Here is a 24,758-nt window from a genome sequence, read left to right as displayed (position 1 = left end):
GAGAGCATAGAAATAAATGGAGCCTTCCCTAAAAATGATAAGTAGCATCTACCAAAAACCATCCGCAAGCATTATATGTAATGGGGATTGTATGTATTATATATTTTATCATATTATATTACTTATATTTATTACATACACATATGTGTATACACATACATATATTCTATATACAAATATTTATTATATATTACACAATTATATGAAATGGGGATAAGCTAGATGCATTTCCAATAAGATTGGGGGTGATAACCATGTTATTCAATATGGTATTAGAAATATTAGTTTTAGCAATAAGAGAGAAAAAGAAACTGGAGGAATTAGAATAGGCAAAGAAGAAACTAAGTTATCACTCTTTGCAGATGATATGATGATATACTTAGAGAATCATCTTATCATCTTGTTCCTTATCTTACCCACACCTCTAATATCCCCTCCCTTATCTTCTCCCCCACTGTCCTAATCTGTGTAGAGTAACAGAGGAAGATGGCAGAGCTCTCAGACTGGGAATGGGATGGGGAAAGGAGGCAGAATGAGGAAGAGAAGGGAGGGGGAGAAGCTGCCCACTTAACTTGAGGTTTCCTGGCTAGCCTCCCCCTTTCCTCTCTCTCTCCCCCTCCCTCCCTCCCTCCCTCCCTCCCTCTCTGCCTCCCCTCTCCTCCCCTCCTCTCTCTCCTCTCATGAAACCACTTCATTTTGAAGCCCATAGACTGGACCACAATAGATCTCTGCCTGAGCTCCACTTAATGGTAACTGTTTCTCTTTTTAACAGCAACCCTGAAGGTCTTTTCCTCCCAGCTTGATTTTTTTTTTCCCTATTTTCTAATTAAAGGGTCCATCCCTTGAATCACTTGTTAAAGAGGCCTATTCATTGAACAGCCTTACCTCACTCTAAGTGAGTACATAAAAAGGCCTTGGCCTAAAAGGCGCAGAGTCTCCCAATTCATCCTGTGTTATCTCCAGTCATTCTGATGAATATCTGGTCACTGGACCCAGATGGCTCTGGAGGAGAAAGTGAGGCTGGTGACCTTGCACAGCCCTCCCTCGCTCAAATCAAAGTCAACTGCAAGTTATGTTATCCTTTCCCTGACGTCAAGGTCCTCTTCAAAAACAAACGACCGACAGTAGCTGTCTTTCTGCTCCTGAAGAGGAGGGGGTGAGTCTGGGAGGGAGGGAGGAGGGGAGGGGGTGGAGACACTGGAGAGGAGGAGCTCTCAGAGATGGGCAGCCTGGTGGGTGGTGGCCCAGGTCGAGTTTGAACTCTGGGTGGAGTTTGGAGGCCGGGGAGGAGTTTAGGGCAGAGGAGAGTGTCCTTGCACTGGAGAAGGCATTCCCCGTGATGGAGGGCAGGGCTTAGGAGGGAGAGGCTGTCCCGGCCTCTGAGTCCTAGTCCTGGGTCTGATTGGAGGAAAAGGCCCAGCCATCCTGGGGGCCTCAGGGGCTGGACAGGGCGGTGCTATTGGAATAGGAAGACCCTCCCAGAGTGTGCTGGCCAGAAGCAGGAAGTGTTTGAGCCGAGACTCCTCAGCCTTCCTTGGACTTCAAATCTCTTTCCTTTCTTCTCTCAGAGCTGAAATTTCTCCGCCTTCCCTGGAGCCGAAATCTCTCTCCTTCCCTGGGATCTGAGATCGTTCTGCCTTCTAGATGCCAGCTCTGTGTTTGCAGATCCCCGGTAAGTCTGAGCCAGAGCGCGCCTTCCCTCCCGCCCCCGCCCACTTTCCTGGTTCTGCTGGCTGCCCGGGCAATTCAGTCTCCTTCTCCTCCTCTGACTACATGGTGAGTGTCCTGCAGGTCTGCCAGCAGCACACCTTCCTCCCCAGCCCGGCTGCCGGATGAGCTCCCTGCCCCTAGATCTTTTCCAGACTCCCCATCACTCCCTAAATTCCTGGCTCACCTTCCCCAGATTTATCACTGGACTTCAGACTTTGCCCCTAGGGTTCCTGGAGTCCTGATTTCAGCCTTCCTATGAGGCCACACGTGTCCTGCCTCCCTGTCCCCTAATCTCTAACCTCCTGGGTAGAAATTCCCTTGTCTTGCCTTCAGATCCAGCCCCTTTGGAGATCCCAGAATCCTACCTTTCTACCTGCCCACCCAGGATTGGAGACAGTTACCAAAGCTCTCTCCTGGTCCCTCTTATCTGCACCCGGGGTTCTGGGGCTGATTCCCTGTCAGATCCCAGGCATGTGGCTCCATGTCTCCACTTTCCCTTTAGGGATTCCAAGCCTAAGCTCTCCCAGAGCAGCCCAGAAGTCCTCCCCAGCTCCTAGTTAGACCTCAGGACACAGTCATCCTGCTTCCCCAGGGTCAGGGTCCCCCTGGAGCCCTTCTGTCACTCCAGAGTCACTGACCTCCCTCCCTGACCTATGTTAGATTGTCTTGCCTCCCAGACTTCTTGCTCCCTTGCCTCAGGCCCCCTGCCAGGGGGCTGAATCCCAGACTGGATTTCGTCTCTCAACCTCAGGCTTCCCCTGTTCATTCCCTGATGACTACATTCAAGAGCCCTCTCCTCCTCAACCTTTCCTAGCTTCCCTTCTAGATCCAGGAGTCACTCTGTAGTCCAGATAATGTGTCTGTGAGTCGAGGAGAGGGGATGCAGGGAGGGCAGGGGACCATGTGGAGGGAGAGCCCTGACTGAGGAATCATCGAAGCTCTGAATGTTCTCATCCCATCTGGGATCCCAAGCTCCCTCTGCCTCTTGGGTCTCTGTGGGAGAATGGGGAGTGGGGGGAGGGCAGAAGAAAATAAGTAAGAGAGGGAGGGAAGTAGTCTTCCTGTTTAGATCATCTTCATTTCCAAGCCTGACCCTCCTTGCTTCCTCCCTCCCCTCGTAGGGTGAAGTATCTCTCCTTAGGGCAGGGCCAAGGCCTTCGTGACTCCTGTGGGTCCTCACCCTGTAAATCCATGTAGGCCAGCCTGCTGCCTGGGAAGAGAAGAGCAAGACCTCTCCCCCTCTGGGTTCCTTCTCCCTGCCCAGCTCAGTCTGCAGAGAACCAAGGCCTGGCCCCAGCAGGGAGCCAGAGGGAATGGCCCCTGGGAGCAGCAGCCCCCCTCCCCAGGTAAGTACAGTATGTGCACAGATATCAGCCATTCCAGTCATCTTACCGCTTTCTCCCCCACATATATCCTTGACCCAGTGGCCCTGGCCTCCTGGCTTCTCTCAGATCTAGGCATTTTCAATGACTGTCCTCATACCTGGAATACTCTCCCTCCCCAGCTCAGATTCCTTTAAGTCCCAACCAACAACTGAAAAGCTCCAGGAAATATTCCCTCACCCCTCTGAATTCTTACTCCTTCCCTCTTCTAATCATGGGCTTTTTGTCCTGGACTTGGCTTGCTTTAGTTATATTGGTTTGCTTGACGTCTTCCGCATTGGATGGTAACCTCCTTTAGGGCAGGGACTGCCTTTTGCCTCTTTTTGTATCCCCAATGCTGTGCCTGGCACATGATGGGTGCTCAATAAAAGTGTATGGGATTGAAGTGACAATTTCTAGCCTTTGAGGAAGCCTTGTCACCTCACTGTCTTCTTCCCCTGCTGTCTTTTCCTCCTCCTCCCTTTCCTGAATCTTCCCTTGTTACGTAGAGCCACCAAAGGACCTTCTCCTGCAGGCAGGATGTCAGAAGATTCTGTCCATAATCCCCCTTGTCATCCTGTGCACTCTTACCTCCACCAGAGTGACTCCTTCATCCCTGTCTCCCTGTGGACTTTCAGAAAGAAATGTCTTCCTGGTCTGTCTGTTGTCATCCACATTTATTCACTGCTCCAGCATTTCTTTAGTGTAGGTGTTTCAGAAGCAAATAATCTCTTCTTTTCTGGTTTTCTTGCTAGAAATGTTTACATCTCCTCTTCATTGTTGAGCATCCACTTTTTGTCCCATGTTGATAAGTTCTCATCTGCAGGATGGGTCACCCTGGGCTGTATCCTGGGCTCCACAGTGCTCTGGAACAGGGCTTCTCAAACTTTTTCCACTCTTGACCCCTTTACAACTGAGACATTTTATGAGACACTGGGTCTATAAAACAGGTATATAAATCGAAGCATTTACTGATAATAAATCTTACAGTAATTTATTTTAAAACATTTCTTTGGGTTACATATAATTTTACCATTTACCAAAGATGAAGGCCCATTTGCATACTAAGGAGATGGATGTGCTTGTTTATTTTTACACAAAGAATTAAATCTTGGCAGAATATTGGATATTGCAGCATCTTCAACATTTTTCAGAGTGGAATGACCTTTTGATTTCATAACATCCAGTAGTCTCCTATCTGAGCTGTGGTGTTTCTGGCAGTGTTCATTGGCTTTGCATATTGTGACAGCATAGGCTTTGCAAAGTGCACATGTTCTGTGTTCAGAACCAAGGCCACAGTGAAGATGTGAGATGCAACATGGGAAAGTGCTGCCAGTAATTCCTTGGATTTATTCCCTATTTGATTTTGAATTAATTTTTGCTCACTGGGTATTCAGAAACCTTCAACTGTTGTCCAATTTTTTTTGACCCTCATATTTAGCTAGGTGACCCCATGTAGGGTCCCAGCCTGCTGTTTTAGAAGTGCTGCTCTGGAACACATTCTTCCATTCCCTCCTTCTGTCTGGTGCATTGGCATTAGTCTTGTATGATTCCAGAGTCCCATTGTGTGTGAAAGTCTTTCTCCTGGTGGCTTGGAGAACTTTTTGTTTCTAAATTGAATTGGTAAATGTAACCACTACCAGTCTTGGGGGTTGCAGCCTTGGGTTTGTTTTTGTTTTTTGAATCATCATTGAATTTTAATTTATGGAAGAAAACAAGCATTTCCAAAACACAGTACAATAAAAAGATGATCGCACATGAAATTGCAAATCCGCTATGCACAACTTGCTGTTCCTTTCCAACTTACAAGAAAATTATCGTGTGTTTTTTTTTTCTTCCCACAACCCAAGCTCCTGCCCTAGAGGTGGCTGCCAGTAGACACAAATAGGTGTATATGTATATATAAAATTATTCTCTACATGGAATTTCCATGCAATTTCTAGTTCTTTGCCACCATAAAGAGCTGCTACCATCACTTTAGAACATAGAAGTTCTTTTCCTTTTTCCCTAATTATCTTTTCTCTTTAACCTCAGAATTTTGAAGGTTAGCTTTGACATTCCTGTAAGGTTTCTTCCCAGGATCTTTCTTGGGGGCTGATCAGTGGATTCTTTTTATCTCCACTATGCCTCCTTGTTCCCGAACTTCAGGGCAATTTTCCTTAATAACCTCTTGGAATATTGTGTTGAGATTCTTTTTTTGACCATAACTTTCATGTAGGCTGAAAGGTCATATGTTATCTCTCCTTGGTCTGTTCTCTACATCAGCTGTTTTTCTAATAAAATGTTTCAGATTCTCTTCTGTTTTTTCTAGTTTTATTACATCTTGGGGTCTTACCATGTCATTCAATCCTACTTGGAGTTTTCAAGGAATTATTTTCTTCTTTAGGAATTTATATCCCTTTTTCTAACTAGTGATATTTCTTTTCATAATTTTTTGAATTGCTTTTATTTGTTTTTCTAATTTTTCCTCCTTTCTCTTTTGGTTTTGGAGTCCTTTTTATAATTTTCTTGAGTTATTTTTATTTTTTTCTAACTTTTCCTCATTTTCTTTTGTCTGGTTTTTGAAATCCTTTTTATTTCCTTCCTTATGATTTTATATCTCTTTTCCTAATTGGTTGACTTTCTTTTCACCATTTTCTTGATTTTCTTTTCTTTTTCTTCTAATTTTTCCTTATTCTCTTTGACAACTTAGAATTCCTTATTATAATTTTCTTGAGTTTCATTTTTTTTTCTAATTTTTCCTCATTCTCTCTTACTTGATTTTTGAACTCCTTTTTAAGTTCTTCCAAGACTTCTTTTTGAGCTTGCACCCAATTGACATTACTCTTTAGGATAGCAGTGACTTGTTTTAACCTACCTTCTTCTCAATGTGACACAGATAGATCTTCTTTTATACCCCAGGAGTTATCAGTGGTCAGGTTCCTCTTCCTTTGCTTCCTCATTTTTATGTTTAATTGGTCTTATTTTGTTTTTAGCAGCTTGATATTACTGTAATCAAGTTTTAATCCAAGTCTGGTGGCTAATGTTGCCCTGGGCCTCAGGTCCTCCTTACTCTTGTTTTCTGAATTTTCTCTGGGGGCTCAGCCTCTAGGATTCCTCTCTTCCTCCCTAAGCCCAAGTCACACTGTCCTGAAAATGTTCTTTCTGCCTGTAGTACCACACTCACTGGAAGCATATTCCCTTCTCCTCACCCACAGTTACAGCCCAGGATCATGGGCAGGCAGCACTGCCAGGCTTGACTTCTGGAGATATTAGGGGGGTCTGTCTGTCTTCCCTCTGTCAGCATCTGCTCTTCCTTAGATGAAAGTTTGTGAAGTAGAATTTCTGCAGGTGGGGAGCAGCTAGGTGGCACAGTGAGTAGAGCACTGGCCTTGGAATCAGGAAGACCTGAGTTCAAATCCGACCTCTGACAGTTACCACACTGACCTTGGGCAAGTCACTTAACCCCAATTGCCCTGCCTTCCCCCCTCCAAAAAAAAAAACCCAACAGAATTTCTGCAGGTGAAAGTTCTTGAGGCTGGGGGTGAGGGGAAAGTGGAGGTGAAGTTTCTGGAGGCCTAGTCTGCTGCTCTTTGGGACTGTTCGTTGCTACAGTGGAGTTTGCCTGGAGGTGTCTACACTTCCCTTAGACTGAACCTCAGCCCCTGGAGTCTTCTGTGAAGTCCTCTCCAGTTGTTCTCCAAATGCTTTACCCCTTTCTTTTTGCTGGTCTACATTCATTTTGTTGTGATTTTCTGTCCACTTGTGGAGGAAATCCAGGGAGCTTGGAAATTCCTGACCTATGCTGCCATCTTCCCAGAATAGGGCCATTGGGTTTCTTTCTGGAGGCAGTCTGTGAGTTCTATGAATTAGAAGGTTGTTTTCCATGTTCCCAAGTTCTGGCCAATTCCCTTTGAATATTTCCTTCATGATTGTGTCACCTTATTTTTTTGGTAGACCAATGATCCTTGGGTTGTCTGTAGACAATTCAGTATATTTTAAATTCAATATGTTTCTTCCTTAAGGGGCAAAGTTTCTTTTAATGTTTTTTTTTTCCTTCTCTTTTTCTTGGCTGTCCTTCCCTTTTGTTTATTTGTGTTCTCTATTGTACTTTCTTTTGTTGTCTTTGGAGGGGCTTGCCAGGGCAGATTCCAGGTTTTTTTTTCCCTTAGCCTCAAGGTACCAACAATTAACCAAAGAAGACCACAGGAAAAAGGATTAAAAGGGGGTCAGGAATGGAAGCAAGTACCCAATTCAGGGGTCTGGGGGGAAGTCAGTCCCAGAAGTCCCCAGCAGCAGAGCCAGGTGAGAAATGAGGAGATGACTGAGGTGAGCTTCCTCCTTTACCCCAGGTTTGGAGTTCATAGCCCCACCCACTGCTGGTGAAGGGGAGACCTGGGAGGTGCTGGAGAAGAAAGAAGGTTTGGGAGAGCTTCTGTGGGGTGTGAGTTAGGGAACTAGTTAGAGGACAGTTACCCATCAATAAATGTACTGCCTCCCCCACACTGAGACTTGTGTTTTTCCTTCCTTCTCGAAGAGGACCATGACATCAGGGAAATGATGACATAACTCGGAGTTGACGTTGATTTGAGGGAGGGAGGGCTGTGTAAGGTCACCAGCCTCACTTTCTCCTCCAGAGCCATCTGGGTCTAGTAGCCTGATATTCACCAGGATGCCTGGAGATGGCCAAGAATGCAACGGGAGACCCTGGCCCTTTTAGGCCAAGGTCTTTTCTAGTGCTTGACTGAGGTAATACCCATTCAGTGAATGGGCCTCTTTAAGAAGTTAATCAAGGGATGACTCCTTTAATGAAAAACTCAAAAAAAAAATCAAACTGAAAAGGGAAGATCCTTAGGGTTCCTGGCCAACAGAGAAAAAGTTACTGTTTAATATTTACATTCACTCTGGGATAGGAGGGCAGGGGCCTGTTGTCCAGTCTACGAGCTCCAGATTGAGGTGGGTTTAAGGCTTGGTTTTTGAAAAAGAAATTTAGCCTGTAAACCCAAAGTAATGGAGGGAGCCTACTACTGTGCAGTGAAGAAGAGTAACTCCAGAGAGCCCAGAGAAAAGGGAGATTTAGACATTCTTGGGAACCTCAAAAAGTGGAAAAACTGAATAAATTCCCCCATAGTTTAGAAGTCTAACAAGAGACTAAAGGAGGTGAAAGGTGAAATGTGGATTCCAAAGAGACCCGAAATCAGGTGTTTTAAAGAAGTCACAATGATGAAAAATGAAAGGGCAATTTTATGCCCGGGATGGAGGATGAGTCCCAAATATCAGAATCTCTGATAAAGTGAGTACTATGCTCATGATGAAAATGGAAGAAAATGAAATGGAAGAGATGACATCAGGTTCCAGGCACATTGGCCAGACACATGCTGTCCATGTAGCAGGTTGGAAATAGAGATGACCCCTTCCAAGTATCAAGGAATACCTGACTGTGGGGATTAAAATTGTCCAACTCACAAAAAAAGAGACTGAGGCAGAGCTGTGAGCCAATGGCACTTTATTGATGGGCCCGTGGTCCCCTCTAATAAGTGCACCTGATATCTTCTTCAGGATCTGATATTCGCCCTTCTTCTGGGACCTTATTTTTATAGGATTTGATACCAGATCAGTTTCCCGGACATTCTAAAGTAGCAACACAAAATGTGGAATGCCATTAGTTGACCTATGACTCTTAAGCTAAAAGAAGCAAAAATGATGTGTCAGGAGAGTCATGAGTTGGGGGAAGCAGGAATATCTCCACTGACCAGGTGGTCACAAGATGGGTGGGCTCCTCCTTAGTTTAGGCAGGAGGAAATGGTCCAAGCTATACATACACTGCAAGGGAAGGGAGGAAAGGAACCTTTCCATACTATACTATCACTCGTGTTTGGTTTGTTCAGGGAATTTGAGCAAAACAAGATGGAGATGATCTTTGTCAGCATTTTTGTGGTTGTGCAGCTGAGTTCCACAGCTGGTAACCAAGTGATGAACATTGCATTAAAGTTGGAGGCCTATTCTGGGGCCCTTCTTTTGGAATCCATATTCCTCTGTGACTTGTACAAAGTATGCATTAACACATTGCTTATTCTTAGACCTCGTATTTAGTGACTGACAAGATGAATATACTAAAAGCATTACAACAATCATTACCCCTTATATAATCCTAATGAACTGACTAATGCTGTTTGAGTAGGGGTCCTCAATGAATGGTTTCTCTCATATTCTCAAACCTGACCAGCCTCTCCTTTATATGGCCCATCAGTAGGCCTCTTAGTCCTCCTCTTGACTCTTGTTCTACCAAGTTTCTACAATTCTCCATGTGAGTTTAGGTCATTTATTTCTCATAAAGAAATTCGCAACATTCTTCTGATGAATTAGCTCAAACAAAACCCAACTTAACTGAATATTGCTTTTATTTTTAACCATTGAAGGAATCACCCTCTTCATCATTCTTGTTCAATCATGTTTGAGATTTTATAAACCGTTTGGGGTTTTGTTTTTTTTTGACAAAGATACTGGAGTGGTTTGCAGTTTCCTTCTTCAGTGCATTTTGCAAATGAGGAAACTGAGGCAAGCAGGGTTAAGTGATTTGTCCAGAGTCACATAGCTAGTAACTTTCTGAAGCCAGATTTGAACTTATAATGGTGGTATCTTCCTGCTACCAAGCTCAGTGCTCTATGCACCATGCCACTTAGCTCACTTTTCTCCATCATTGTTACTTTTATTTCTAGGTAATTAATTTTATAGTTAAGGAATGTAATTCATAGACAAATGAAAGCACTCAGAAAGGAAAGGCATGAGCTGTCTTGGCTATGGCACATCATCTCCGGAGTAACCTCAAGCCCTCAATGTCACAACAGATAACTCTCCTTCACATGGCTGGGGACCATCTCTTATACTTCTCCGTGGTCCAGGTTCCAATGAATAGCTCTTTGGAATCCTCTTCCAGATAAGACTTCATTTCAGACATTCAGGAAGCAAACTAGATCTTTAACTTTCTTCTCTTTTAAGTGATCACATTAAATGTTTTCCCCCAGAATGATGTAGAACTGTCAGCTTCACACAGACTTTTCACTGAATTTTCTTTAGAACATGTCACTTATTAATTAGAAATTATTAAGGAAAGGTGCCTCCATATTCTAGAAGAAAAGGATGAAATAGATATAGAAAAAATCTACTGTTCACCACCTGAAAGACATGCCAAGAGGAAAACTTACATAAATGTCATAGCCAAATTTCAAAACTCCCAGGGTAAGGAGAAAATCTTGTAAACAACAAGAAAAAGAAAGCATTTCAATAAAGTGGAAATCTAGTTAGGATTTCCCAAGAACTGGCAGATTCCACTCTCAAAGACTGAATGTTTGGGGACATTAGATTTCAAAGAATAAAAGAGCCATGGTTGCATCAAAGAGTAAGTTACCTAGCAAAGTAAAGTATAATCTCGAATGGGAAAAAAAAATGACTATTTAATGAATGGAAAGACCTTTAGGATTTGAAAAAAGGAGCAAAACTCATTGGAAAATTTGATATAAAAAATCCGGAAGAAATATCAGGAAATCATCAAAGCCTGATTATTAGGCCCCCATGAAGATCAAACTGTTTTAGTATCATTTATATATGAAAAAGTTATCAGTATTCTTTTAACTGTCATCATTCCTGAGGTAGTTTGAAAGACAGGTGGTGGCTGAGTTGTGTATGATGGGGTGATGATAAAAAATAAACCTGGGTAGGAAAAGTTCATAGGGAAAAATGATATTGGAAAAAGGGAGAGTGAAATAAAGACCTCATAGAGAGGAAGCAAGTAGGAGTGGAGAGCTGCTGAGGTTGGAACCTTACTCTCATCTGGCTTGAAAAAGAAGCATCATGTACATGTGAAAGGGTGTAGAAGTCTTCTGAACATGTAGAAAGGTAATAAAATTGGGGGGCAGGATCTGGGAAGGCCTTGTCAGAGGGGTGTGTGGCCTGGGAGCGGTGGGGGACTTTTGGAGACCTTGTGAGCTGAAATTGGGGGGAAGGAAATGAGGTACTCTTGGAGGGTTGGGTGAATGGGGGGATAGGAGGAGGGAGGGGAAAGATAAAGTAAAAGCAATAGGGTAACAAGAGAGAGCAGAAAAGAAAATCGTGTAAAAATGAGATGGAAAGAAATTCACAGCCAGTAATTATGACTGAATGTGATTGAGATGTTGACAGCAACTTGCTTTGTGGTGACACCTGGAAAGTGCAGGGATCCCCATCACTTGTAGAAAGGCTGGATGGGTTGTGGTGTGTGGTTGTGATGGAATGCTACTGTGCTGTAAGAAAGGATGAGCTCAGTGGTCTTAGAACGGCCTGGAAAGACTTGCACAAAGTGTCTAAGAGCAAAGTGAGCAGAACCAAGAGAACATTGTATTCAGTAACAGCAATATTGTGCTCAGAAGAGTTTGAGCACGAGTCATTTTGACTATTCTAAGGACACAAATGAAAAATAAAGGGGGTGTAAAGAGTGACGCTATCTGCATCCAGAGAAAGAACTGACAAACAGTGGTATGTGTGGAATAATGTTACATACACATATGTGTGTATACATATACATGCTGACATATATATACACATACATGGTAGCCATCTATACAGTTGGGGCGGGGGGTAGAAAAGAAATTTCCATCATAACTATTGTACATTTCAAGGAATACCAAGTTGTACATGGGAGATTTGCAGTTTCATGAGCAATGATCTTTTTGATTGTACTCTTATGGAAATGCTTGTTTTGATCCCTGAAATTTAAATAAACTTTTTTTAAAAAGGAAAGGGAAAATCCAGTTCTTAATCCTAAGGAGCGCATATGCTCATGGAGGACATAACTTGGAAATCATTTTGTACATATAAGGTGTATTTGTTATATAAAGTATTGTTATACATTCACATCCATATATGTTTATAGACATATGTATATACATAAAATATATAAATTTGGTCTGTGGCTTCCCCTTCCTCTGATCTATATGTTCTCTGCTTTGGTCTCTCTGTCCTTGAATTTAAGTAAATCTTCCTATAATTCCACTCAATGTTAAATGAAATAAATTCTAGAGTTTACCATGGATATACACGTAAGAGATTAAGAAATAATATTTAAGAAAATATATATCACTTATCAGTTCCGACAAGGAAAATATTTCCCATCATCCTCTCTCATGCTCCCCCACAGATCCACCTCCCGCACAGCTGGAACACAAACTTTCTCCCTGGTTCCACAGGGAGATGCATTTCAGAGGAAAATATTTCTCAGCTTTACTCATAGTGATCATATAAAAATTTCTCAATTCAGTTGGGCTCTTAATGACTGTGGTTTTAGGAGTTAGCTCTGAATCTCATGAAGGTTATGACCTTTCAGCAAATCCCTTGCCTGGACTTCAGTTTTGTTCTGTAAATTAATGAGAGTTTGGACTATTAAAATCTGAAGCATCCTTCAGCTGTACATTCTATTACTTTTAATGATTTAGGGGCTGGTGACATTCAAGGACGTGGCTGTGGACTTCACCCAGGAGGAGTGGGGCCTTTTGGACCATCCTCAGAAGGAGTTGTACAAGGGGGTCATGCTGGAGAATGCCCGGAACCTGCTCTCCCTGGGTAAGGACACCTCCTCTGGTAACGCTGAGTCTGCAGTCAAAGGAATATCTTCATCCCCTGGTGTGTAGGGTTTGGAGCACTGATATTATTTTCCCCATTTGACAGTTGAGGCAAATGGTGTTTAAGTGACTTGTCCTGTGGCGCACAGCTAAGTAACTGTCTGAGGCTGGATTCAGACCCTGGCATGCCTCACTGTAGGCCCAGGCCTCTCTCCACTGCACCATCAGCTGCCTCTAATTTCTAGAGAATGGAAAATGTGCAATGAGTCCATCCTTCTATGAAGAAAGTGCACCACGACTAGATTTTCTGATTCCAACCTGGTTCCCTGATCTTCTCCCCCACTTTTCCCCAAAGCTCAAAGGAGAAATGCTATCAGACTATCCTTCAGGAGTCCTGGGATCCACCCTGGGGTCCTTGCTTACATGACACTGGCATTGCCAGGAAAAACAGACTGACTAAGGAATGGAATTTGGACCAACTAGGGTTTCTTGAGTTTGCCAACAGGAGACTTTCACCTGAAGAACCAGAGATGCCCCAAATGAGCAGTAAACAAGGTTTCTATAGGTTTCAGGGAGTAAGAAACAGGGGATGGTGACAGTGCAAAAGCTGGCTCATCTCAGTTCCTATTCTGGGACCCCAGTCTGGTCTTTCATGATAAGCCTTTTTAGCCTGCATTAGAATTAGGAGCTTCTATCAGAATGGACTTGACAGGATGGGGGGCAGAGGTGTGGCTCTTTCTCACAGCAGGTTGTGCAAAAGGATAATGGGGCACACCGTTTTGCGTTACTTGCATTACAAGCACTAATGAGTGACAGCAGGCTCATGTGTGTGAACATAATAGTATGAATCTCAGACTCCAGCAGCTCTGTATTCACACCCCTTTCCCTAAAGAGAACTGAATGACAAGTTTCTCTCTGCTCATTCCTATCTTACTCCTCATGCCCAGGGCTGCCAGTTCCCAGAAAAGACATGGTCTCTTATTTGGAGCAAAGGGAAGCCCCATGGATGTGGGAGCAAGAAGGTCGGGGGAGCTGCTGTCCAGGTGAGTTAGGGGAAAGCAGGTCTATGAGAGCTGGGATTACAAGAGGCTGCTTTGTGTTGTTGTGAGGCAAGTGCTAGATTTGGGGCAGGAAGGCCTGCCTTGGAATTCTTTTTCAGATATTTCTCAGCAGCAGCTTCATGGGTCAGTCACTGAACCACTGAGCCTCAGTTTCTCCATCCGTAATAAGAGGGGTTTGGACTCCATGGCCTTTTCCCTTCCTTCCTGGGATCAAGCTATGATCCAAAAAAAGGTCATTATTTGGAATTTGGGGGCATGGAATTCTCCTGAGAGTAGTAAGGGGGATTAGGCTCTCCTATATGAGCTCTTTCCTAGACCTTCTTCAAGTCAACCAACTTCTGAGTGCCTGCTCTGTTCTAGACCCTGTACGAAGGACTGAGCACATAAATCAGTGCAAAATGTGTCCCCTGCTCCCATGGAGCTCACAGTCTGGTGGGCCAGACAACTATGTAGAAACCCCCTATGGACAGGATAGATTGAAGCTAATCAAGAGAGGGAAGGCCCTAAATTTAAGGAGGACTGGAAAAGGCTTATTGTGCTAAGGATTCAGGGAAGCCAGCATTTTAGGCAACTGGGATGGCAAAAAAAAACAAAAAAAACAAAAAAAACCTCAGAGAGTCTGAAGGTGGAATGACCTGTTCCCAGAAGAGAAAAGAGGCCCAAGCAAATGGATTATAACATATGGAGGAGAAGAGGGTAGAAGGGAGAAACAAGACTGGAAGAGTAGATGAGGGGTAGGTAATGAAATGTTTTCACAACTCTAGAGAGAGTTTTATATTTCATATTTTTCTGGGGAGCCACTGGAGGCTGTTGAGTACATCATGACCTGGTCAGGTGAGAGCTTAAGGAAGATAAACTTGATAACTGGATGGAGGAGTAGACTGGACTGGAGGGAGAATTGAGGCAGCTGGACCAACCAGAAGGCTCTGACCCTATGTCAGGTATCCGATGACAGGGATCTGAACCAAGAAAGTGATAATATTGAGATGTAGAGGAGTATATGAATGATGTCACAAAGGTGAAATCCAGGGGACTTTGGAACAGACTGAACATGGACATCAAGAGTGTGAATGTGTGGGAGTTGATGGAGAGTTGATGAGGAGTGCATGACGTTTCATTTCTCAGCCTGGACTATTGGGAGGTACCTTGGATAGCTTTAGGAATGGAAGAAGATGGCAGGGTTGGAGGAAAGAGAATGAGTTTCCTTTTGGATATGGTAGAAGTTCAGCCTAGAGAGAGTAATATTGCTAAAATCAAGGGAGGGGAGGATCAAAAGAAGGGGTAGACTGAGAGTGTGGAAGCCTGCAGAGAAGTCAAGAAGGATTAGGATTAAGAAATGGCCACTGACCGGACTTCTGGGGGCAGAGCCAAGATGGCGGCTGGAAAGCAGGGACTAGCGTGAGCTCTCTGCCGAGTCCCTCCAAAAACCTATAAAAAATGGCTCTGAACCAATTCTAGAACTGCAGAACCCACAAAACAGGAGAGGGAAGCAGGGCTCCAGCACAGGACAGCCTGGATGGTCTCTGGGTGAGGTCTATCCCACACAGAGCTGGGAGCTGGGAGCTGGGAGCGGAGCAGAACAGAGCCCAGTGTGAGGGGCGCAGACCAACCAGACCAGGAGCCGGGCGGAGTGTGCCCTAGCACCCTGAATCAGTGAGCTGCGGCAGTTATCAGTCTTCTCAACCCACGAACACCAAAGACAGCAGAGAAGGTTAGTGGGAAAAGCTGCAGGAGTGGAAGGAGTTCGGGGTTTGGCCACTGCCCCCGCACAGTGCAGGTGGGGCAGCTATAGCTGCAGTTGCCTCCGGCCCCAGGCCCACCTGGTGGGAGGAATTAAGTGGCAGATCAGAGCAGGAGTGAAGAGCCTGCTGAAGACCTAAGTCCAGTCCAGGTTGGGGGTTCTTGGGGAAGGAGGAGTGCTGGTGTGACAGAGCTGGCACATCCCCCCCGAACATGGAACATAGAACTCTTTATTCTACAAGCAGTCATACCCCGCTGAAAAACTCAAGGGTCAAGTTAGTTGGTTGGGAAAGGAGGTCCAAAAGACCACTGAAGAAAATACTACTTTAAAAATTAGATTGGAGCAAGTGGAAACTAGTGACTTTATGAGAAATCAAGATATTATAAAACAGAACCAAAGGAATGAAAAAATGGAAGACAATGTGAAATATCTCATTGGAAAAACCACTGACCTGGAAAATAGATCCAGGATAGGTAATTTAAAAATTATTGGACTACCTGAAAGCCATGATCAAAAAAAAGAGCCTAGATATCATCTTTCAAGAAATTATCAAGGAGAACTGCCCTGATATTCTAGAGCCACAGGGCAAAATAGAAATTGAAAGAATCCATCGATCACCTCCTCAAATAGATCCCAAAAAGAAATCTCCTAGGAATATTGTCACCAAATTCCAGAGCTCCCAGATCAAGGAGAAAATATTGCAAGCAGCCAGAAAGAAACAATTTGAATATTGTGGAAACACAATCAGAATAACCCAAGATCTGGCAGCTTCTACGTTAAGAGATCGAAGGGCTTGGAATACGATATTCCGGAAGTCAATGGAGCTAGGATTAAAACTTAGAATCACCTACCCAGCAAAACTGAGTATCATGCTCCAAGGCAAAATATGGATTTTCAATAAAATAGAGGACTTTCAAGCTTTCTCAGTGGAAAGACCAGAACTGAATAGAAAATTTGACTTTCAAACACAAGAATCAAGAGAAGCATGAAAAGGTAATCAAGAAAAAGAACAAGAAAAAGAAACTGCAAGGGACTTACCAAAGATGAACTGTTTTGTATACATTCCTACATGGAAAGAGGATGTGTATGATTCATGAGACCTCAGTATTAGGGTAGTTGAAGGGAATATGCATATATACATGTATATATATATATATATATATATATATGTTTATGTATATCTAGAAGTGAATGTGTATGTATGTATATACCTATGTGTATATATATATATATAGAGAGAGAGACAGAGACAGAGAGACAGAGACAGAGAGAGAGAGCGGACACAGGGCGAGTTGAAGATGAAGGGAAGATATCTAAAAGAAATAAAATCAAATTAAGGGATGAGAGAGGAATATATTGAGGGAGATAGCGAGAGATAGAATGGGGTGGATTATCTCTCATAAAGGTGGTAAGAGGAAGCAGCTCTGTGGGAGGAGGGGAGAGGGCAGGTGAGGGGAGAATGAGTGAATCTTGCTCACATCAGATTTGGCCTGAGGAGGGAATACCATACCTACCCAATTGGGCATCTTACCCCACAGGAAAGAAGAGGGAAGAAGATAAAATAAAGAGGGGGGATGATGGAGGGGAGGGCAGATGGGGGTGGAGGTAATCAAAAACAAACACTTTGGAAAGGGGACAGGGTCAAGGGAGAAAATTCAATAAAGGGGGATGGGTTGGGAAGTAGCAAAATATAGTTAGTCTTTCACAACATGAGTATTGTGGAAGGGTTATTCATAATGATACACATGTGGCCTATGTTGAATTGCTTGACTTCTTAGGGAGGGTGGGTGAGAAGGGAAGAGGGGAGAGAATTTGGAATTCAAAGTTTTAAAAACAGATGTTCAAAAACAAACAAAAATGTTTTTGCATGCAACTAGAAAATAAGATACACAGGCAATGGGGTGTAGAAATTTATCTTGCCCTACAAGAAAGGAAGGGGAAAGGGGATGGGAGGGGAGTGGGGTGACAGAAGGGAAGGCTGACCGGGGAACAGGGCAACCAGAATGTACACCCTCTTGGAGTGGGGGGGAGGGTAGAAATGGGGAGAAAATTTGTAATTCAAACTCTTGTGAAAATCAATGCTGAAAACTAAATATGTTAAAAAAATAAATTAAAAAAAAAGAAATGGCCACTGAATTTTAGCAATTTTAGATTATTGGTAACTTGAGAGATGTGTTTCATTGAACAATAAATTTCTGAGGTAGAGTGCAGAGTCCTTTTTTTTAACTATTATAAATACCCAAATTAACTATAAAGGACAAATGAAGAAAGACGCTATGCATATACAGAGAAAGAACTGACAAATAGAAATATGCCTAGAACAATTTTACATAGATATCCCTATTTGTATCTAATTGTAACCATATCTTGGGCAGTATAGCAGGATAGAAAATAAAGGAAAGAAAGGAAAAAAAAATAGTTTCGAGGAAACCCAGGGAAAGGAGTTGGAGACGCTAAATGGAAATGCCCTTCTTTAACTGTTTAGCTATAAAATGGAGGGACAGTATTGGACACCATCTCATGGGGGTGCATGGGTCAAGTGAGAGTGTTTTAAATATTAGAGATCAATGATTTTATTTCTGGTAATAGGTAAAGAGTCATCAGTGTGGGAGAGAGTGAAAATTAGCAAAAAAAAAAAAAAAGATCCTAGAGGAGGATTATATGGAGGTAGATGAGGGGGCAGAGTGTGATCATTTGCACGCATAAGGGGATTTTCTTTAGCAAGCAGAAGGATAATCTTTCTATGTGATATGGGGGTCAAAAGGGAGAAGAAGATATCTGATTTATGTGAGATGAGGAGGATTAGGAAGCCCTTGATAAATGTCTAGTTTTTTCCAGTGGTTGGAAGGGTAGTGGTAGCAAGCCATGATGGAGGGTTGGGGATGAATGAAATGATTTAGAATTGCTGCTGTGGTGAGCAGCACAGGGAACCAGGGAGATGGCAAAGGATTGCCTTGCCCCAGTGAGTGCCCAGCTGACATTACATGGCCTAAATTGGTAGTATATCTGGCAACCTGGCTTCATGATTTTCTCTCTCTCCATTTGGCAGTACACGAGTAGGAGAGAAGGCTGCTCCCTTACCCAGGAGTCTTCCAAGGCTAAACTTTGCATAAATCATCAGCCCAAGATGCTTTTCTAATCTCTATTGCTAATCTCTGTCCCCATTCTTGGAGAATCATTGGCCACGTTCATGTGGGTGACCACCACATCAGTTTAGGGAGCTGGGAGTTAGAGACCCAGAGGTGCATTATAGCAGGAGACCCTTCAGGAGCCCAGAAAGAAGCCTCTGTAATCTTCAATATTAGAACCTGACTAAGGGGACTACTTGGAGGTGATGGAGTATAAGAAAGGAACAGAAACTGGGCTGAGGCCTGAATGTGCATTCAGCAACTAGGGGAGAGACCAGAATGCAGGGAGTAGAGGTAGAGGCTGGGGACTGCTGTCAGCCCTGGGCCCAGGCAGGGAATCAATAAACATTGATTAAGTGCCTTCTGTTTTAGGCACTGTAGTAAGCCATGAGATTACAAAGGAAGGCAGAAGACAGTGTCTGCTGTCACAAAGTTCAGAGTCTAGTTTACAAACAGATGCTGATACAGGGAAAAGACAGTCTTTTGGAATGGAAATACATTTAGTTCAACAAGGAAATAAGGGAATAAAAGGAGCGAGGATGATACTGGCTTAAGAAAGAGAGCAGAATTGGGGAGGAAACAGTCAAAATCAAATGAAAGTAGTAGCTAGCATTTATACAGCATGTACTATGTGTCACGTAGTGCGCAAATGTCTCATTTTATCCTCATAAGAACCCTAGGAATTAGATGCCATAACTATGTCCATTTTACAGTTTTAAAAAAGGGAGGCACATAGAAGTCTTATGACTTCCCTAGAGCCACAGGACTAGTAACTTTCTGAGGTGGGATTGGAACTCAGGTCTTCCTGATTCGAGGCCCAGAATTCTGTCCATTGCACTACCAGTTGTATTCTGATTTTTTTAACAAAATATGTTGAAAATGCTCACCCATGGATGAGGTGGAAAATGGAAGGCAAATTTGACAGATTCCTTCCAGGTGATGGGAATTCATTTTTTTAACTCTCTAAACAGTCACAGTGAATTGCTAATTACTAAATAAACTTGCTTTTCCTGTTGGCTCTTGGCAAGTACCACATTAAATGACAAATGTGCTCCAAGGTCAATTGCAAATATTGCTTTGTTGTTGTTGTTGTTTTAATTAGTTTTTATATGCAAAACAGCCTTTGGAAGGATAGGATTTCTTCAGACATGGCTTTCTTATTCTTAGCACTGGTAAACTGGCTACACTTTCACTGAAACTCTACTAAATGACCAACCCATGTTGCCAACCAAGTCCTTTGAGAAGCTGCCAGATAGAAGAGTAACATGAACAGAGGAGAAGTTCAAATTAGAAAACAATCCCAACATTTCAATGAGTGGCATTTTGGGGTTGTTGTTTTTTTTTTGGCAGGGTAGTTGGGGTTAAGTGACTTGTCCAAGGTCGCACAGCTAGTACATGTATCAAGTGTCTGAGGCTGGATTTGAACTCAGGTCCTCCTGACTCCAGGGCTGGTGCTCTACTCACTGCGCCACCTAGCTGCTCCCAATGAGTGGCATTTTAAGGTCTGTTTTTGTAGCAAGGTTGTGGTGGTCTATGATGGTTTCATGATGGACTCTACTGTGCATGCCTGGCAATGATGGTTTTCCAATAACCTGCCTTCACTGCTGTAAGAATGTAAACCCAAGTAAGATCTTGGTCAGGTGGTTTCAGGTTTAATGAGATGTGATTATGAGGTAGACCACGAATGAGCAGACTACTTCAGTGCAGTGACAGACAGCTACCAATGGTCTTTGCATGCCTGTGACCATTTGCACATGAATACCTAACCTTCCTGGAAATTTGGAAACACTTTGATGTCAAGTTGAGAAACTGAAAGATTATGTTGCACATAGTTAGAAGCAGTCAGAGTTTGAGGTGCTCACTGCACGATCCCCAAAAGCTGTATGTTCCTGATCATAATAGTTTGGAATCACTGCAAAAAGATGGCTATTGAGGTTGAAACATGCACACACTTCTTGTCACAGAAGGTAAAAATCTTTGTAATCAAATTGGGTGAATATTTACCACTTACGGGGCCACTGACCAATTTTTAGCTCAAATCCCTTGGACAACTGTCTCAATCCTTCAAAGGCATTTGTGAACCTTTAAAGGGGAAGGGGTGCAAGAAGACCAGTAGTGAAGCATGCTGTCCAATTCTGTACCAAAGGGTAATATACTCCAATTTCTGTATCAGACACATTTTCAGATGTGTAATGCCATGCATTTTTTAAAGTTGTGTTTTATAGAAGGCTTTTCATTTTATTTTAGTAAGCAGAAGCATTTAAAGATAATTTTTTCAAAAAATAAGTAATGACTATCTCAGAAAATTAAAGATTCAGAATAAAATCCCTTATGCCTCAGGTAAAGTGTTGGTACTTTGAGTGTAAATTCAGATGATACAACAGAAACAATAAGATTGAAAGTGATCCACAGGGAAATTAAGTTATGGTTACTGGTAGAATAGATCTTGAAATAATTTTAATATTTAGTATATGTGGACCAATGGCATTGTAGCTATGAAGAAAGGATTGAAAGTGCTGACAATGAAAGTGAAAGAGAAAGATTGAAAGTGAAAAAACTGAAAATTTGTCAAGTACTGTGGTCACAGCAGAGCCATTCACCAGGTCTGGATTCTAGTCACAGCTGCTGGGATTTGAGTCAAGTCTCTCAGCCACTCTGAGTTCATGGTCTGAGTTGTGAATATGATGAGAATGATGGCCCTACCTGTGTTGCAAGTTTGTTGTGAGATCCAGTGTAAATCCATGCATGAAGCTCTTTGGAAATTAAATCCTCCTTGGGATGTGAGCTAAGGGCATTTTAAAATAAATTTCTGCCTTTTTAAGATGTTTCTCTTTGCCTGGGGAAATAGAAAGTAACTGAGTTTTTTTCTGCCTGTGGAGCAAAGGAGATATAAATGTGTGTGTGTGTGTGTGTGTGTGTGTGTGTAGTGTCTATATTTGTGTTGTTATTCTCTTTTTTTTATAAGGAGAGACCAGACTTGAAATGAAGGAAATTACTGAAGAGCTAAGCCTTTCTGTGGAAGAAACTCACAAGCAAAGATTCATGAGTGATGGCCCCTATGACTTCAGTTGGAGAGAAGTCTGCACAAAACCGAAGAGAATCTACACTGCAGAGAAATATTATGACTGTAAACAATGTGGAAAGGGTTTTACAAAGAGGAAGTGTCTTATTGCACATCAGAGAATCCACACTGGCGAGAAACCTTATAAATGCTATCAATGTGGAAAGACTTTTAAATGGCGGCCGTGTCTTACTCTACATCAGAGAATCCACATTGCAGAGAAGCCTTATAAGTGTTATCAATGTGGAAAGACTTTCAGATGGAAGGAAAGTCTTGTTGAACATCACAGAATCCACACTGGAGAGAAACCTTATACATGTAACCAATGTGGAAAGACTTTCAGAGGTAGGAAATCTATTGGTGAACATCAGAAGATTCACACTGGAAAGAAACCTTATGAATACAATCAATGTGGAAAGTCTTTTACACGGATGGATGGTCTTATTAAACATCAAAGAATCCACAATGGAGAGAAACATTATAAAGGTAATCAATGTACACAGAATATTGGTGAATATCAGAGAACACACACTGAAGAGAAACCTTGTAAATGTAATCAATGTGGAAAGACTTTTACATGTAAACGCAGTCTTGTTAGACATGAAAGAATTCACACTGGAGAGAAGCCTTATGAATGCAATCAATGTGGAAAGACTTTTACATGGAAGGACTGTCTTGTTAAACATGAAAGAATCCACACTGGAGAGAAACCTTATGACTGTAATCAATGTGGAAAGGTTTTCAGATTGAAGAGATGCCTTACTGCTCATCTGAGAATCCATACCGGAGAGAAACCTTATGAGTGTAATCAATGTGGAAAAGTTTTCAGATGTATGTCCAGCGCTGCTAAACATCAGAAAAGCCACACTGAAGAGAAATGCTATAAATGTAATCATTGTGGGAGGACTTTTACATGGAAGCCCAGTCTTGTTAGTCATGAAAGAATCCACACTGGAGAGAAATGTTATGACTGTAATCATTGTGGAAAGGCTTTTAGATTGAAGAGATGTCTTATTGCTCATCTGAGAATCCACACTGGAGAGAAACCTTATGACTGTAATCAATGCGGAAAGGCTTTTGCATATAAGAATAGCCTTGTTACACATCAGAGAATCCACACTGGAGAGAAACCTTATGAATGCAATCAATGTGCAAAGGTTTTTGCATATAAGAATAGCCTCGTTACACATCTGAGAATCCATACTGGAGAGAAACCTTATGAATGCAATCAATGTGGAAAGGCTTTTGCACAGAGAGCTGGATTTATTGTTCATCAGAGAATGCACACTGGAGAGAAACCTTATGAATGTACCCAATGCATAAAGGCTTTTAAACAGAGGAACCGTCTTGTCCAACATCAGAGAATTCATATTGGAGAGAAACCTTATGAATGTACCCAGTGCGGAAAGAGTTTTACACGGAAGGACTCTCTTGTTGTACATCAGAGAATCCACACTGGAGAGAAACCTTATGAATGTACCCAGTGTGAAAAGGCTTTTAAACAGAGGAACCATCTTACCCAACATCAGAGAATCCACACTGAAGAGAAACCTTAAGAATGTGATCATTGTGGTAAAACCTTCAGTCTAAAGTGAGTCCGCATTTACCATCAGAGAATTCATCAGAGATATAGGAATCTTATAACAGATATGAATGCGGAAAGACATTGAGATGGAATACAGAGCTTTTTACCAGAAAATTCACTCTGGGTACAAGCCATCTATGGACTCAATGTGGGAAGGGTTTCAACCAGAGATCAACTCTTATCCTCTCATCAGAGGATTGTTAATGAAAAAAGGCTCTATGAATGTGCTCAGTGGGTACATGCCTTTCTTTATGACATAGAGGTCATGGGTGAAGGTTAAATTTTGTGTCTGTCTCTAACAGAAAGGGGAGATAAGAAAAATAATTCATGCTGCTCTTCCAGGTGGTCAAACCAGAAAAGGAGGCAATAGGCTAATAATCTTCAGATATATATGATAGGATCCATCTGGATGTTCTCAGAAATAGAATGTCTTCAGAATAAGGAAAGGACTTTGTACCAATTTTATGTCAACTGAGAAATAATCTTTGGTGAAGAGAAGAAATCAGATTTGTTTGATCAAGGATATAAATATTGGAGCAATTTAGGGGAATTTTGTGTTCTCCCACAGGTAACCCCCATACATTTATTGAGACTACATCCAGGCCACTGCATGTGACAGTCGAGAAAGTTCTCATTGAGTTGAGGTCGTTTCTGCTTCCTGTTACTGGTGACCCAACAATCATGATGATGAGGCAGGGATTCCCCTGATGGACTTGAGGCAGAGGAGAGCCATTGTGTGAACAAAGCAGCAGCTCCTAGGCAGACAAGAGGCCTTGTAAATTTCTTTCTACAAAGTTTCCCATCGTTGCTCCTGCTCTGCCAGCCTGGCAGGGAAAGCTGAAGGAACTCAGTTTCATATCAGAGGCATCTGGGCTGCTTGTCACATTCTCTCTAAAAATCAGTGAAAGGGTCAGGTCCCAAAGACAGCACCCTCATCAGAGTTATGCTTTCCAGTGCAGAGACCAACAGGTTGGACATGATGGAGCAATTCAAGAGGCATTACAAGAAGTCTCTATATTGTCTCATCAGGGCAAGTCAGAAGAGTCTTATTTTGCCTAAAAAGACAAGCATTGATAACAAGATAATTTTCTAAAGAAATTCACTTGCATGTTAATGAGGAACTAAGCCAACTTCTTGTTCCCTTGTAACTGATTTTATCAGAATCTTGAGTTGGAAGGTGCTTCAGCGGCCATCTAGGCCAGACTCATACCTACAGAGGCATCTCTTTGAAATCATTTCTTCTTGAAGACCAGCTAGGAAAGCAGCCCATTATTAAAGCACTGTTCATCATTCTAAGCTGAAATCTGCCTCTTTCAGAACCTCACTTGTTCTAGGTCTTCCCACTGGGATATTTGAAGAGTATTTCATGTTGCCCACCAATTTTCTCTTCTTTGGGATAAGTGCCCTCACTCCTCTCAACTGACCCTTATTTAGCATGGTCTCCAATCAATCATATTCATAATCCTTCTTTGGATGTATTCCAACTAGTCAAGGCCTCTTGTTGATTATCTCCAGTTTATTACAGATAGATAGAAATAG

At 42.5% G+C, this 24,758-nt stretch overlaps 1 protein-coding gene across 2 annotated transcripts; it reads left to right on the top strand.

The window, feature by feature from the left end:
* Positions 1–1,485: 1,485 nt before the first annotated feature.
* On the top strand, positions 1,486–24,756 carry LOC118854478 (zinc finger protein 420-like). Of its 2 annotated transcripts, none has more exons than XM_036764846.1 (5): positions 1,486–1,672; positions 2,908–3,056; positions 12,518–12,644; positions 13,591–13,686; positions 21,539–24,756. In XM_036764846.1, exons 1-5 carry the CDS (start codon positions 1,645–1,647, stop codon positions 23,188–23,190), a joined length of 2,052 nt encoding a protein of 683 aa, XP_036620741.1. In that variant the 5' UTR covers positions 1,486–1,644; the 3' UTR covers positions 23,191–24,756. The 2 variants fall into 2 exon arrangements, with proteins under 2 accessions (XP_036620741.1, XP_036620750.1); XM_036764855.1 differs by having other exon boundaries at positions 2,832–3,056.
* The last annotated feature ends 2 nt before the right edge of the window (positions 24,757–24,758 follow it).

This window comes from Trichosurus vulpecula, chromosome 1, assembly GCF_011100635.1.
Source record: "Trichosurus vulpecula isolate mTriVul1 chromosome 1, mTriVul1.pri, whole genome shotgun sequence".
Lineage (NCBI taxonomy): Eukaryota > Metazoa > Chordata > Mammalia > Diprotodontia > Phalangeridae > Trichosurus > Trichosurus vulpecula.
The sequence above is the reverse complement of the archived record's forward strand: the minus strand, read 5'-3'. Positions and strand labels throughout refer to the sequence as shown.

Excerpts from the sequence above, each read along its gene's own strand:
- LOC118854478 (XM_036764846.1), top strand. The coding sequence starts at position 1,645 with ATGCCAGCTCTGTGTTTGCAGATCCCCG. Across the intron at positions 1,673-2,907 it reads TCTGTGTTTGCAGATCCCCG|GCCAGCCTGCTGCCTGGGAA; the intron begins GTAAGTCTGAGC and ends AAATCCATGTAG. Across the intron at positions 3,057-12,517 it reads GCAGCAGCCCCCCTCCCCAG|GGGCTGGTGACATTCAAGGA; the intron begins GTAAGTACAGTA and ends TTAATGATTTAG.